The sequence below is a fragment of the Gopherus evgoodei genome, chromosome 1, assembly GCF_007399415.2.
Source record: "Gopherus evgoodei ecotype Sinaloan lineage chromosome 1, rGopEvg1_v1.p, whole genome shotgun sequence".
In the NCBI taxonomy this organism is placed as follows: domain Eukaryota; kingdom Metazoa; phylum Chordata; order Testudines; family Testudinidae; genus Gopherus; species Gopherus evgoodei.
The window spans coordinates 361,856,524-361,871,751 of record NC_044322.1 but is presented as its reverse complement, the minus strand read 5'-3'; the positions used below and the strand labels follow the sequence as shown (position 1 = coordinate 361,871,751).

The following is a 15,228-nucleotide window of genomic DNA, read 5'->3' as shown; positions in this document are numbered from 1 at the left end:
ACAGGATTTAAAAGAGAACTAGATAAATTCATGGAGGTTAAGCCCATTAATGGCTATTAGCCAGGATGGGTAAGGAATGGTGTCCCTAGCCTCTGTTTGTCAGAGGGTGGAGATGGATGGCAGGAGAGAGATCACTTGTTCACTGTTAGGTTCACTCCCTCTAGGCTACCTGGCATTGGCACCTGGCATCGGTAGACAGGATACTGGGCTGGATGGACCTTTGGTCTGACCCAGTGTGGCCATTCTTATGTTCTTATGTGTTTGTATACAAATGCAAGAAGTCAAAATGCCAAGATGGCTTAACTTGAGTGCCTGGTATTAGGTGAGGATACTGATATAAAAGGCATCACAGAAGCTTAGTGGAATGAGGATAATCAATAGGACACAGTAATACCAGGGTACAAAATATGTAGCAATGGTAGAATAGGCTGTGCTGGCGGGGGAGTGGCACTATGTGTGAAAGAAAGCATAAAGTCAAATATAGGAAAAATCATAAGTGAATCAAACTGTATCATAGAATCTCTATGGGCAAAGGAATGTGATTTTTGGGGGGAAGACTCATAGGTTTTTGAAAGGGAAATCATGCCTCACTAATCTATTAGAATTATTTGTGGGTGTCATCAAGCATGTGGACAAGAGTGATCCAGTGGATAAAGCATACTTTCAGACTTTCAGAAAGCCTTTAACAAGGTCCCTCACCAAAGGCTCTTAAGCAAAACAGGCAGTCTTGGGATAAGAGGGAAATTCCTCTCATGGATCAATAGCAGGCTAATGGATAGTTTATTCCTATCCTTTGTTTCCCATTAGTTTTCATAGTGGAGAAGAGTAAATAGCAGGGTCACCCAAGGATCTGTACTGGGACCAGTGCTGTTCAACCTATTGATAAATGATCTGGAAAAAGGGGTAAACAGTGAGGTGGCAAAGTTTGCAGACGATACAAAATTACTCAAGTTAAGTCCAGAGGTGATGCGTAGGGTAGGGATGTGGGGGGTCAAGTGCCCCCCCCCCCCCGTTTGGCCTGCTGGGAAGGGAGAGGGGCTCTGTCCTTTTCTTCCTGCGCCTTTCCCCCCAGCATGTTTGGCCATTCTCTCTGGCAGTAGGGCGGGGAGCAGGATGGAGCCACTTTGGCCTGAGAGAGCCTGGCTGGGATGGCCCTCTCCCTGCCCAGGCTCAGCTGCTGAGGACAGGGGTCAAGCATGCAGGGGGTGGAGGAGGGGAAGCTCTGGCTCACTCGGCCCTTGTCCCCGGCAGCAGGGCCTGGGCAGGGGGCAGCCCATCACTGTCTCAGCTGCTGGGTATAGGAGTTGAGCAAGCCAGAAACATGCTGGGGGCGTGGGAGGGAGGGGGAAGAGGGCATCAAACTTGAAACATTTTGGAAACTGAGTTTTATTAGAATTTTGTTTGAGACAAAAACCAGCAAGAATGGTTCCAGCAACTTTCAGAACAAAATGTTTCAATTTTTTGTTTTGAAATGACTCGGTTTAAATTTTAAAAATTTTGCATGATACTGTAATGCAAATATAATGTCCGATACACATGTATAATGCAAAAAAAAAAAGATTTTGAAACATTTTGATTAACCAAAATTAGATTTTTTTTTCTTCAGCATTTTCCTTCTTCAAGAACTTTGAAATGGTTGGTTTTCATTCCAATGTGGAATGAAGCCAAATTTTGATCTCTCAAAATCCTTCATGAAAGAGAACGTCCACCCTCCGCACAGCTCTGCTTTACAGCATTTTGAATAGTGGGGAAAATAGCTAGCACTGGAATTTGGAGACTTGCACATTTAGGATGCTGGTTCTAATATAGTCCATTTGGTCAATGACAAAGGTTCCTATCCTGTTACTGGATCCATGTGGGTGGACCCCTGGGGACACAGACATCTCCACTGACTCGCACCCACAAGTAACTTTACACAAGGGAGTAGCCCAGTTGAAGAAGGATCCTGAAAGCCACCACCTTCGAAAGCAAGGAGCAAATTCAGTCCCGCTGTAGCTGGGCTCAACTTCAGGGAAGTGAATGGAATTGCACCAGCTTGTGTCAAAACTAGGACTGTCAAGCGATTAAAAAAAATAATCGGGATTAATCGCACTGTTGAACAATAACAGAAAACCACTTATTTAAATATTTTTGGATGTTTTCTACGTTTTCAAATATATTGATGTCAATTAGAACACAGAATACGAAGTGTACAGTGCTCATTTTATATTTATTTTTATTACAACCTAATACAAGTACTGTAGTGCAGTCTCTTTATAATGAAAGTTGAACTTACAAATGAAGAATTATGTATAAGAATAACTGCATTGACAAATAAAACAATGTAAAACTTTAGAAACTACAAGTCCACTCAGTCCTACTTCTGCCAATCACTCAGACAAACAAGTTTGGTTACAATTTGCAGGAGATAATGCTGCTGAAAGTGAGAACAGGCTTTCACATGGCACAGTTGTAGCCGGCGTCACAAGATATTTATGTGCCAGATGCGCTAAAGATTCCTATGTCCCTTCATGCTTCAACCACCATTCCAGAAGACATGTCCATGCTGATGACGGGTTCTGCTCGATAATGATCCAAAGCAGAGCGGACTGATGCATGTTCATTTTAATCATCTGAGTCAGCAGAACTCAGCAGAAGATTGATTTTCTTTTTTGGTGGTTCAGGTTCTCTAGTTTCCACATTGGAGTCCCCCTGGAACCCAGAGCACTCTCACCATGGCCATCAGCCCCCACCCTAGGCTGGCTACTGCCAGCAGATCCCCCCCAGCCCCAGAGTGCTGAGAGGGAGAGCATGTGGCGGTGCTGCTGCAGTCTTCCCAGCTACAGGAAGTCAGGCTATGTGCTCCCAGCTCCTGGAGCCCAGCAGGACCTCTGAAGTGGGCACCTGGGGGCGGAGTGTGAGTGGGGCCATGCCTGGCTGTCTGGGGAGGCACAGGCTCCCCCAGCCTCCCCTGCCTGCCACCCATGCTTGCCAGCACAGTGTATCTGTTACATCCCAGTTGTAGTCCTGCCACCAAAGGGAAGGCGCCGCCATGGCCTGCCAATCTTGACTTCACCTTCATTTTTCTCCAATCATGTTCTCAAAAGAATTATCTTTCCTATCCCACCTTCAATGTACATGGTGCTGTACCATGGTAGGTCAGCGTCACCCTGGCAACAGGTCTCTGCCCAGGAATGGCTCTTGGGGTACAAACTAAGGCCAGAAGAACTGATATGGCAGAACATACATAAAGTGGGATGGTGGCTTCGAGACGTGGAATCTTCCCTGGAAGAACTTTGTTTGGCTTGTAGAACTTTCTTGCGTCACCTGTTGAGTTGGACAAAATTTTTCAACCCAAATTATTTTGGGGGTGAAAAATGCAGAGTCAGCGACGCCGAAACATTTCACAAATTTGTGTCAATTTGGGGCAAACTGTTCATTTTGAAAAAAAGCAAAACAAAACTAATTTGTACATTTTGATTTTTCATTTTGAAATTTCCTTTTATTTGGGGGAAAAATTAAAATAACAGTAAAAGTGCTTGAAATCAAATGGAAATGATTCATTTTGGGTAGAACAAAATGTTTCATTCTACCTTAAGCAATTTTTGCCTGAATTTTTTGATTCAGCCATCCCCAGCCACACCCTCCTGCCCTTCTCCTCCCTCCCCAGTCACCCCTTTGAGGGTGGCTGGGTCCAGCTTAGGTGCTGCTGCGATCTCGTGCTAGCTCTGCTGCTGCTACCATGACACGAATAGGTAGAGCCCTCCAAATCTGTGGCTATCTAACTTTATATCCTCACATATCCACCTCCGCGGATGCAGATATCTGTAGACACCGTTTGCAGAGTGCAGATCAGATGTGGATACAAATTTTGTACCCATGCAGGGCTCTATTAATAGGGGCTGCTTAGCAAAGCACCTCCGTCTCATACATACCCCACCCCACACAGATGCCCCTCCCACCCCACATGTACAGCACAACCCTCCCCAAGCCCCTACTTATCCTGACGGCCCTCACATACATCCCGCTCGCTGCAGTCCCTGGCATCTCAGTCCCACTAGCCCCAGCCCCCAATGTCTTCCACTCGCCCTCAAAATCCCAGCACGCAACCCCACAGCCCACCAACACCCCCTCTTTCTACAGCCCCCCAACACTCCCCACTCACCCCATTGCACCTGAAACTGTTTCCTCAAGCTGTGCAGCCAGCCTGAGCCTTCCCTCTTGCCTCTCTCCAGGCCTTTCCGCTAGCCGTCAGTCCTCTCTCTCTGGTACTGCACCAACTCGATGGCCCTGTCCAGAACTTCAACCCATAAGTTTATCACAGAAACGCTTCCTCTTGGAATGGTCCAGTTGGGTACGTTGGCCTAGGCTTCTGCTGCAGAGTGGGTGAGCTGTGGAGGTAGCGAAGCCAGCAGAGGTCGAGGGGCTGGAAGACGACAATGCACGGAGGGTTATTGTCTCAAATAGCTCCACGCAGGAGTGGCAGAAGCTCCCTAAAAGTCCGTGGGGGGGCACTGGTGCCCAAACCGTGGCCCTGCCCCCATGCCACCCCTTCCCCGAGGTCCTACCCCCATGCCGTCCCTTCTCTGAGGCCCCGCCCCCAAAGGGAGATGTTATTCCACACTGTTGGTGGGGAACCTGCAGCATATGCAACTGAAGTATTCAAATGAATAGTGACGGATCTGCACATCTGGAAGTGAAGTGGGCTGGTCAGTTAGGGAGGTGGCCCTGGAAAATACGCCCCTCCCCGAAATGTGGTTACCTGCCTGGAATTCCTGCTACAGGAAAAGTTTGCAGCTATCAGCACCCAGGATTGGGTCAGAATTCATGAGGGAATTGATAGGCTGCTGTGTTAGCTTCCACATAATTTAGCCAGCTATGGCTGCATGAAAACACAGAGAACTCCCCAGCCATCTTCCTTCCCCCATTCTGCACTCTGCCCCTGCCATATTTCTGGGCAAAATTTCAAACCCTAGTCGAATTTGGTACAAATGATTCCATCAGCTATGGACCATATGGGATTGTGGGATACTTTTGGCGGACTTCCAGGACTTGAGTTGGGGGAGGGGGCCTGCGTCTACATTGCAAAGCAATAGGGTTCAAACCCTGGGTCTTAGCTTGACTTGTGCTCAGACTCTCCACTCCTACAGGGTCCTAAGACCGGTATCAGCCTGAGTCTGAGAGATTTGTGTGTAGCCAGAGTGGGGTTTATGCTCAAGCCTGAGTCTAAGCCTGGGACCAGAACTAGACAGCCTGAACTGCCTGTACTAAACTGGTTACAAGGGGGCTGACCCATGAGGGGGCCCTCTAGTATTACTAACTGGTCTTGCTACTGGTTCATTAAAAACACTTCAGGCTGTTTACACCTGTTCTGTGCCACCAGTTCTAAAACTGGTTTGAATGCTTGAGGCTAGTTCTAATGGGACAGTCCGGTGGTTAGGCTATGAGTCCAGGATGTAGGATTCCTGGGTTCAATTCCCTCCTCTACTACAGGTTTCCTGTGTGACCCTGAGCAAGTCACTTGGTCTTTGTGTGCCTTGGTTTCCCAATCTTTAAAATGGGGGTAATAGCCCTATCCTACCTCACAAGGTGTTTGCAGGATTAGCACAAGAAAGCCTGTCAGATGCTCAGATACCATGGTAATGGGGGACAGATCACTGCCTTAGCTAGACAGACAGTGTAAACAAGCCCATTGAAGTCAAGGAGACTGTTCACAGAGTGAGGAGTTTCTGACTAATGAAATTTACCCCTGTGCTAAGGACCTGCCTAAGCTCTGGGTACCACTTTATTCCTATTTGCAGGGCTCAAATCCAGACCTGCTAACACTCGTGCTCGTGCATAACTCTAATCATGGGAGCAGATCCATAGACGTCAGAGTTCAGTGTTTGCAGGATGGGGGCCTCCAGTGATGCACAAAGCTGGTGTGAACTCTCTACGCAGGGCTGGATTTCACCAGCTGTAACAAGGGGAGCAGAATAAGACAGACAGAGGCCTGACCTTGTAAGTCATTCCTCATGGGCAGACTCCTATGCCCAGGTGGGAATCCCATGGATGGCAGTGGGGTCCTTGGCACAGACTGACTTGCAGGATTATGCCCATTGAGTAGGCAGGACACAAGATAGCACTGACAGCTTTGTTACTAATCAGGATGTGGATAAGTGTTAAATAATAAGAACTGGGCACGCTTGTGTGCCAGCCTGCGGCTTGGGAGTGGTTAGTTTATCCTTATGACACAGCACAAGCTTCCCTTCAGCTGGAATAAAACCCTCATACTTTATTTGTTTATTTACTTACTTTTCAATCAAATCCCTCTTTGAAAAACACTTGGGGCCAACTACATCCCACCCAACTCTATTCAAATCAATGGGATTGCTCCAAGCGCAAGTCAGCACAGAATCCAGCCCCTAACGGATTGTGTTTCAGGCCAGCCCAAAAAAGGGGTCTCTGCCCCTTTAAATGAGCAGAGTCCCTCTTTACATTCAGGTGGAGTCAGTTCTTACTGGGATATAAATTTCCAGGAAGAGAGGCGGAGGCAGCTGGGTTGCTTAAATCTTAGGAAGCTTACAAAGCCATTATGGTAAGGCATGCATTATTATTTGTATTAGTGCTAATGTATAGGGTTCTTAAAAACTACTGATCTATACACCCAGTCCTTCCTCTGTGGATGTTAAGTCAAAGCAGCTATCTCATTTAATTGTTGCTTGCTTTGTAGTTTATTGAACCAACAGTTTGCTCCTTATAAGGTAAAAGAATAATCCAAGTGCTGGCTAAGTGGCCCCCTCACTCTGGTGTTTTTCTTTCTAAGATTTCAGCTCATGAGCAGCTGGTGCCAGTAGACTTAAGTGTTTAACTTTTAATAGGAGTTGTGGGGGGTTTCTTTGTATCTGCAACTGGTCTATATAGAGGCACAAATGTGTTTTGGCAGGCTTAAATTTTTAAAGTACAGTGTATTTGTGGTCTTTCCCCTTGAAATTAACACGTCAGCAACAGTAACAATGCATGAAACTAATGTATTTTGCAGAGGATAATTTTTTCCTTATGAGCTGCCATGTTCCCTTTGTCTGCTGTAATCCCAAGGGTTTGTCTGTTAAATGAGTAAAGTTACAACTGTCTCTTAGCATTTCTAATTTAATCTTGACTCTAAAAAGCTTAGTGTTGACACTCAAATGCTTTATACAAGCTTTACAAATGCATGCAATCTACATAACTACCCAGAAAGTGTACAATAAGGGGACTTGTTGTATTCTAAGTATATTGTTCTAAAAAATGTTTGTGGAATGCTGTTGAATATGATTAAACTAAAATGTGAAGGAAAAAGTTTTCAAAATAACTTCAGACTTCAAAGTGCTGTTCTAGGGACTTGCCTGTTATAAAAAATTAACACTTTCATGACAATTTAAAAGCAAATAATCTGGACAACAATGTTTCATCTGTTTGTAGCCTGATGCTGTAAAATACAGCTTATCTTGGTGCAGGATGCAAATACTGTTGATCTGGTACCTCTTAACTGCATTCCCAAGCAAACTGTTATTTCAACTTGCATTTCCTGCTGTTCCACTAGGGTTTTTCCATTTGCCACGCACTCATTTTAAAAATTCCAGTAACCATGCTATGTTGGGAGCAGGTGCTGTTCCTTGTGGACTAGAATAGGTCAGTGATCCAAACAGCTGTCTCTGCTAAAGCTGGGGAAAATGGCCACGGTGGTGACCTTAGCCACAACTTGCTAAGAAGTATTGCAACTATCTAAATGGTGGGGAGGGGCAAGCTGAGTAACAGATTTCCCAAATAGTACGAATACCAGCCCTGTGAGAGAGAGAACTTCAAATATCAGCCAGATGGAATCAGGAGTGGCCACACCCACTCGAGATGGGGCCACCATAAGGCCTTGGGGTCTGAGCTCTCACCCTAGTTTTGGGGTGATGAGAAATCAGGCCTGGACTAAAAGTCAGTCTCTCTCAAATATATATGATGAGAAGCTAGTGGGAGATCTTCCAATCCCATGAGAGCAATCCAGCCAGTTGGCATCTGGATTTCACATCATGTGGCTTGGCAAACTTGTAGTCCTTCATCCCTCACCTGGGGTGCTGAGTTGAAGTTAGCTCCTGAGATCTCGGGAGCTATGTAGCCTCATGGTATCTCACGGACTATAATTACTTGAGTACTTAACATGTGTTTAAAGAAGTACCTTTAATTCTAGGTTATTGTCATAGCTATTCTAGTTGCTGAAGCTCTGTTTTATTTATATTAAATAGTCTCTTGCCCCTCCATTGCAGCTGTCTCTAGATCTCTGGAAACTGAAGTAATGCTTATAAAGGGAAATGTGTATAACAATCAACAAACATTTCAGTAAGACACAAACCAAACACTAAATCAGGACAACCTTATTGGCTGCTCATACCCTAAGGCCGTGACACTGTTGCTAGAAGCCAAGCATCTTTCAGATTAACCCTTTAAAGCCAGGGCTGCCAAAATCTTCCTAGTGTAGATATCCTTGTGGAGGATCAGTGGATGGACAGCTGCTATGTTCCCTTGCACTGGGCTAGGTTACTAGGGTTGTCAACTTTCTACTGACACAAAACTGAACACCCTTGGCCCCCTCTCCAAGGTGTGCCTGCTCCCCCTCCCCCCGGTCACTTGCTCTCCCCACTCTCCCTCCCTTGTTTACTCACTGTCACCAGGCTGGCTCAGGGGGTTGGAGTGTGGGAGGGGGTATGGGCTCTGCACTGGGGGTGCAGGTTCTGGGGTGGGACCAGAAATAAAGGGTTTGGAGCACAGGAGGGGGATCAGTGTGGGGGCAGGGGTTTGGTGCTCAGGGTGAGGGCTCTAGCTGTGGGCTCTGGGGTGGGGCTGAAGGAAGGTGCTCTGGGTGGCACTGAGGGGTTTGGAGGTAGGGTGACCAGATGTCCCAATTTTGGGGTCTGTCTTATATAGATTCCTATTTACTGCCCCCCCATCCTGATTTTTCACACTTGCTGCCTGGTCACCCTATTTGGAGGGCAGGGGATTGGGGCACAGGAGGGGGTCAGGGTGCTGGCTCCGGGTGGCACTTACCTCAGGCAGCTCCTAGAAGCAATGGCATGTCCTCCTTCTGGCTCCTACATGTAGGCGTGACCGAGTGGCTCTGCACGCTGCCCCCATCCCACATGCCAGCTCTGCAGCTCCCATTGGCCAGGAATTGCAGACAGTGGGGGCAGTGCCTGAGGATGGGACAGTGTGCAGAACTGCCTGGTTGTGTCTATGTGTAGAAGCAGGAGGGAGGACATGCTGCTGCTGCTGCTTCTGGGATCTGCTTGCAGTAAGTGCCCCTGGCTGCCCCCATGCTTAGAAGCCGAAGGAGGGTCATGCTTCTGCTTCCAGGAGCCCACACAGCCATGGCAGGCAGGGAGCCTGCCTTAGCCTCACTGTGCTGCCAACCGGACTTCTAATGGCCTGGTCAGGAGTGCTGACTGGAGCCACCAGGGTCCCTTTTAGACTGGAACGCCCAGGCAAAAACCAGACACTTAGCAACCCTATAGTTACAGTTAATTTTTTGGTCCATCTTCTCTCCCTGGTTCTTTCAGCCTGTCTTATCTCTTGCTTTCTACTTTTTTAATACTCATGTGGCTTCTCAGTTCCCTCTCACCAGCTACATGCTGCTTGGAGCTCTGGAGGGAGAGTGAATTATTTAGTCTACAAGTGGCTTCTGGAGGCAGAGCCTTATGTGAGAAGCTGAGTACCTGCTGGAGCTGAAATGCGCTTGGGCCAGAAAGTTGAGCTTGCAGCCCTGTGCAGTACATGTATGCTTCAGTAGAGGCTGTGCAAGAGCGGGGGGGTAGAAGGCCAGTGAGTTACAAGGAGTCACCTGCTGCATAAATCAAAACTGCAGGTGCCCATTGGGTTGGATTGGTCCACAGCTCTTATTCTTTGCTCCCTGTGTTTCCCCACCTGCCCCCAGGCTGGAAAACCCTGCCTCAAGGTTACTGTCACATACAGGACTCTGTTAAAGATGGTCTAATCTCTGTATTACCTGAAAACTAGAGATTCTCTCCCAGAAATCTAGGTGTAGACCAGGGGTCAGCAACCTTTCAGAAATGGTGTGCCGAGTGTTCAGTTATTCACTCTAATTTAAGGTTTTGTGTGCCAGTCATACATTGTAATGTTTTTAGAAGGTCTCTTTCTATGTCTACAATATATAATTAAACTGTTGTATGTAAAGAAAACAAGGTTTTAAAAAGTTTAAGAAGCTTCATTTAAAATAAATTAAAATGGAGCCCCTCGGACTGGTGACCAGGACCCGGGCAGTGTGAGTGCTGCTGAAAATCAGCTCGAGTGCCACTTTCGGCACCCGTGCCATAGGTTGCCTACCCCTGGTGTAGACCAAAACCTGCTGTTGGGTTCAATGGCTGCATGTAGGAAATAGCTTGAAAGAGCAAAATACAACTGCCAAGGCAAACACCTAGTAGCCACAACGTGTGATATCTCCTTAACCTGAAGCAGTAACGAAACTTGTCCCCAATTCCAGAGGGAGTGTCTTTCTATCCATATTGGCCAGGCTGGGGTCCAGATGGGCAATGCCTGTTGGGAGCTGTATTGTCTAGAACATGGAATCCAGCCGGATGGGACCATTCCTGGCAACAAGGCAGCTAAACCGATAGAGCCAGAGACTGAACAAGTGGATTCTTCTTTTGAGACTTTCTTCTGTGAGACTACATCAGGAAAGCACGTGCCCAGAGCTGTGTTCATTGACCTGGAACCCACGGTCATTGGTAAGATAATAGACTCCTAAATATGCAGCAGAACATTCTTTAGCTTTCTTTCCAGACTCTTGGTGGGAGGGTCTAATGGCTAATGTCTCTGATTGCATCCTTTGACTTGCCACCTCCATCGGTTTAACCCTGGTGACGCTGTCCAACCATGAAGTGTTGTATTGTGTCATTAATTCCAAACAGGACTCTACGTGGCAAACCAGTTACTTCTCCTACACTAGAAGGTGTGTAGCATTTCACTTTGGACTCTGCTTTCTTACGTGGCATTTCCCTCTTGTGGATAGAGGGCTAGAAGCTCAGCTGGTGAAACTGGCCTAGCTCCATTAACTTCAGTGGCACGATGCTGACTTACACCCACTGAGGATCTGGCCTGTTTGATACCAGCTCCTAAAGCATCCCCATGAAGCCTGTGTAAACCAGTTTGCCTGGTTCCTGTGGAAAACAAGCATCACACTTTTCAACAATCTGAAGTAGTGAAGAGTATGTTTCTGAGTAGATCACCAGTCTCTTATGTTGGAAACCTCTCCATAAGTGTCCACTATAAAGTATTTGTGTGGGGAGATTGTTTTTGTTTAACTCAGGAGACATCTTCACTGCTGCCTTTGATTCCTGAGGATTTCAGAGATTTGTTGCCAGAAATCTTGTTTTAGGGTCTGGTTGACTCCCTGTAGATTAAGGGGGAAATAACTAAACTAAATAAAGAACAAATCTCCCATGGCAGGGGGAAGAAGCAGAGTAGTCTGGGTAACATGCTGAATTTTTAACAGTCAGGGAACTGGATGTTTCTCTAGAAGATCTGCTCTAGGAATTATTTTGGGCAAGTCTTATGGTCTGTGTTCTACAGTAGGTAAGACTGGATCACAATGGTTCCTTCTGGCCTTAATCTATGAATCTGCAGCATGTAATGCCACCCTAGAGAAAATGCTACTAGAAATTCAGAGGTGCAAGTAAACAAGACAAATACACAAGCTTCATATGGCAGTTATAATCCCACAGACAGAACACCGGAAACCCAGCCAGCATCCTAAAATGTACTGTAACCCTAATCAGAACATGACTTCAAGGTAGAAGTCAAAGACCTATGTGCATTACCTGAGCAAACTTGTGGGTATCTATCTACATAGCACTCTTCTTCAGTTCTAGCTCACCAATCCCAGGCCTTCCTCTGAAAATTCCTACAGTGTCTTCAATACACTTCATGCTGGACTTTCTTAAAGCTTGTCTCTCACAGACTCTTGACAGCTTTGCTAGCAATGGTATTCAGTCACATGCTTCTAACATCCCCAGTCTAACTATGTTTAACCAATAATCCAACTTCCTGCAGATGAGATCCGAATTGGCAACTACCGTGCACTCTTCCATCCTGAGCAGCTCATTAGCGGCAAAGAGGATGCTGCCAACAACTATGCCCGGGGCCACTACACCATTGGGAAGGAAATCATTGATACAGTGTTGGGTAGAGTCCGCAAAATGGCAAGTAGACAAATACTTTCTTCTAAAACAGTGTTTTAAAGCATCTCCCTCGCTAATCTTTGGGTCTGGAGGGGTTGGGAGAAGTGGGGTTCTGAGAAGGACAGATTAAAAAGGGATTGTAACGAGGCTAACGGGGCATTCCGACATCCTAACCCAGTGTTTGTGATGGGCACTGCAAGCCAAGTACAAATAATTTCTTAGCTTCAAAAGAACGCTTAAAGTCTTAGCTCAGGAGCTGTTTCTACTTTTGAAGATGGCTTCATAATGAGATTTGGGGGTCTTGTCCTCTGTACTTAGTAACTATCGTGTGGGACCTAAATAGCTCAGGGCCTTGCAGTCTGTTATCAGTGTGTCAAATCCCAGCCATGGTGAGTAGATTACATAAGAACATTGGTCTGACCCAATATGGCCATTCCTATGGTCCATCAAGCCCAGTATCCTGTCTTCCGACAGTGGTCAAAGCCAGGTGCTTCAGAGGGTATGAACAGAACAGGCAGTCATCAAGTGATCCATCCCCTGTCACTTCAGCCAGTCACATAGCTTTGCATCTAAGCATAGCTTTGCATCCCTGCCCATCTTGGCTAATAGCCATTGATTGGCCCTATTCTCCATGAATTTATCTAGTTCCTTTTTGAACCCTGGTACAGTCTTGTAACCCTTGAATAGCTGGGGTGGCCTATATAACATTAGCTAGTGGTTCTCAATCCAGTTCCAAATAGACAAGTGTCCATATCACAAATGACTTCAGACTCCAAGCTGTCAAACTTGCATTTCAGTGACCGTGAAACAGAGTGCATAGAATATTAGGGTTAGAAGAGACCTCAGGAGGTCATCTAGTCCAATCGCCTGCTTAAAGCAGGACCACCATCAACTGTTAGTTGTCCTAGAACTAGCGAATAACTTGCACTTGGCACAAGTGCTCTGTGGATGTTGGAGCGTGATACGCTGCCTGAAGGGTTTACAGATGTCCATGCAATAGTACCTCTAATAGCACCAAGTATTCTGTCATTGTGCCATCACTTAACACCCAAACTAATTAATAATCTCCTATGGAATCATCCAAGGGGTAACTTAAAGGCCCAAATTAAAGCTGAATAACATTCCTCTTAAACTGTTACTATTACTAAGTCCTGCCTTGCAGGCAGGGGATTGGACTAAGTGACCCACTGAGGTCCCTTCCTGTTCTGCACTTTTATGATTCTAGGAAAAGGAGAATTATTGGAACTTAGTTTCTGTGCAAGAATAAACTTTTGGAACTTCTGACTAATCCTGCTGTCAGCTGTTAATCAGCAATGAGATTAAATAGTATAAAATCATTGAGATGGAGGAAATTAACAAATATTGTTTCTCTTGCAGGCTGACCAGTGCAGTGGCCTTCAAGGATTCCTGGTCTTCCACAGCTTCGGAGGAGGCACAGGCTCTGGATTCACATCCCTCTTGATGGAGCGCCTGTCAGTAGAGTACAGCAAGAAGTCCAAGCTGGAGTTCTCTGTGTACCCTGCCCCACAGGTCTCCACTGCAGTGGTGGAACCCTACAATTCCATCCTGACCACCCATACCACGCTGGAGCACTCAGACTGTTCTTTCATGGTGGACAATGAGGCCATTTATGACATCTGCAACCGGAACCTTGATATTGAGCGTCCCACTTACACCAACTTGAACAGGCTGATAGGACAGATAGTGTCATCTGTCACTGCTTCCCTAAGATTTAATGGTGCATTAAATGTTGATCTGATAGAATTCCAAACTAATTTGGTGCCTTATCCCCGCATACATTTCCCCCTCACTACCTATGCACCCATAATTTCGGCAGAGAAAGCCTACCACGAGCAGCTCTCGGTGCCCGAAATCACCAACGCTTGCTTTGAGTTCTCCAACCAGATGGTGAAATGTGACCCTCGCCGAGGCAAATACATGGCTTGCTGCTTGCTGTACCGGGGGGATGTGGTGCCCAAGGATGTGAATGCAGCTATAGCAGCCATCAAAACCAGGAGGTCCATCCAGTTTGTGGACTGGTGCCCAACTGGGTTTAAGGTGGGCATCAATTACCAGCCCCCGACTGTGGTGCCGGGAGGAGACCTGGCTAAAGTGCAGCGGGCCGTCTGCATGCTGAGCAACACCACGGCTATTGCAGAAGCCTGGGCCCGTCTGGATCACAAGTTTGATCTGATGTACGCGAAACGGGCCTTTGTGCATTGGTATGTGGGGGAGGGGATGGAGGAGGGGGAGTTCTCCGAAGCCAGAGAGGACATGGCTGCTCTAGAGAAGGACTATGAGGAAGTTGGCAGGGACTCTGCCGATGGGGACGAGGCAGATGAAGATGAGTATTAACTCAAACCTCAAATCCAGTACAACTCCAGGTAATCAGGCTAAAGTTGTGCCCATGCTCAGGCAGCATCTCCCTCAGGATTCTCCCTTAATATCAAGGTTACCAGCTGACACATTTTATGCCCTCTTATGCTTACATAATTGAATGCAGCCAACTCTCTGTAGCATGAGCGCATACTTGCTGAAACTATCAGGCTTCATTGCTAGGCCTCTGAAATGAAATTTGATAAAGCACCAGCTTAATGCTTGGTGCAAATTTTTTTTTTAGGAGCAAAGATATTAATGTATGAACCAAAGGATCTAAAGCTTGCAATACTCTCCTGCACGAAACTTGATTCCTCTGCCTCTTTTACTGCTAAAGCACCTTTTATTAGAAACAGTGTGTGACATTAGACTGTGTAAGTCTTGTGTAATTTCAATAAAAATTTGGCTTAACTTCTCTGCTGTATTGACTTCCTAAGATTGTCTTAAATGTGTGACTTTGCACTAATCAATAAGTAATACCAAATCCATGTTTCAGGACTAGCTTTGTAATTAGGCTTAGCTACCTAGACTCTCCACTCTGAGATCTACAACGTGCTCATCCCTCTTTTGCTAAATGCAGCGGAGATAATTTTTGCAGCAAACTGTCCCCAGTAGGAGGCTGCCCTCTTCTCTGAAAACTGTTCCAGCCCTGAAATTCCTAGTTTGCAAGTTATTG

At 46.3% G+C, this 15,228-nt stretch overlaps 1 protein-coding gene across 1 annotated transcript; it reads left to right on the top strand.

Annotated features, from left to right (window-relative positions):
• The first annotated feature begins 6,448 nt into the window (after positions 1–6,448).
• LOC115658185 (tubulin alpha-3 chain) lies at positions 6,449–14,967 on the top strand. The gene is made up of 4 exons (XM_030576720.1): positions 6,449–6,556; positions 10,481–10,724; positions 12,049–12,197; positions 13,554–14,967. Exons 1-4 carry the CDS (start codon positions 6,554–6,556, stop codon positions 14,529–14,531), a joined length of 1,374 nt encoding a protein of 457 aa, XP_030432580.1. The 5' UTR covers positions 6,449–6,553; the 3' UTR covers positions 14,532–14,967.
• Positions 14,968–15,228: the final 261 nt, after the last annotated feature.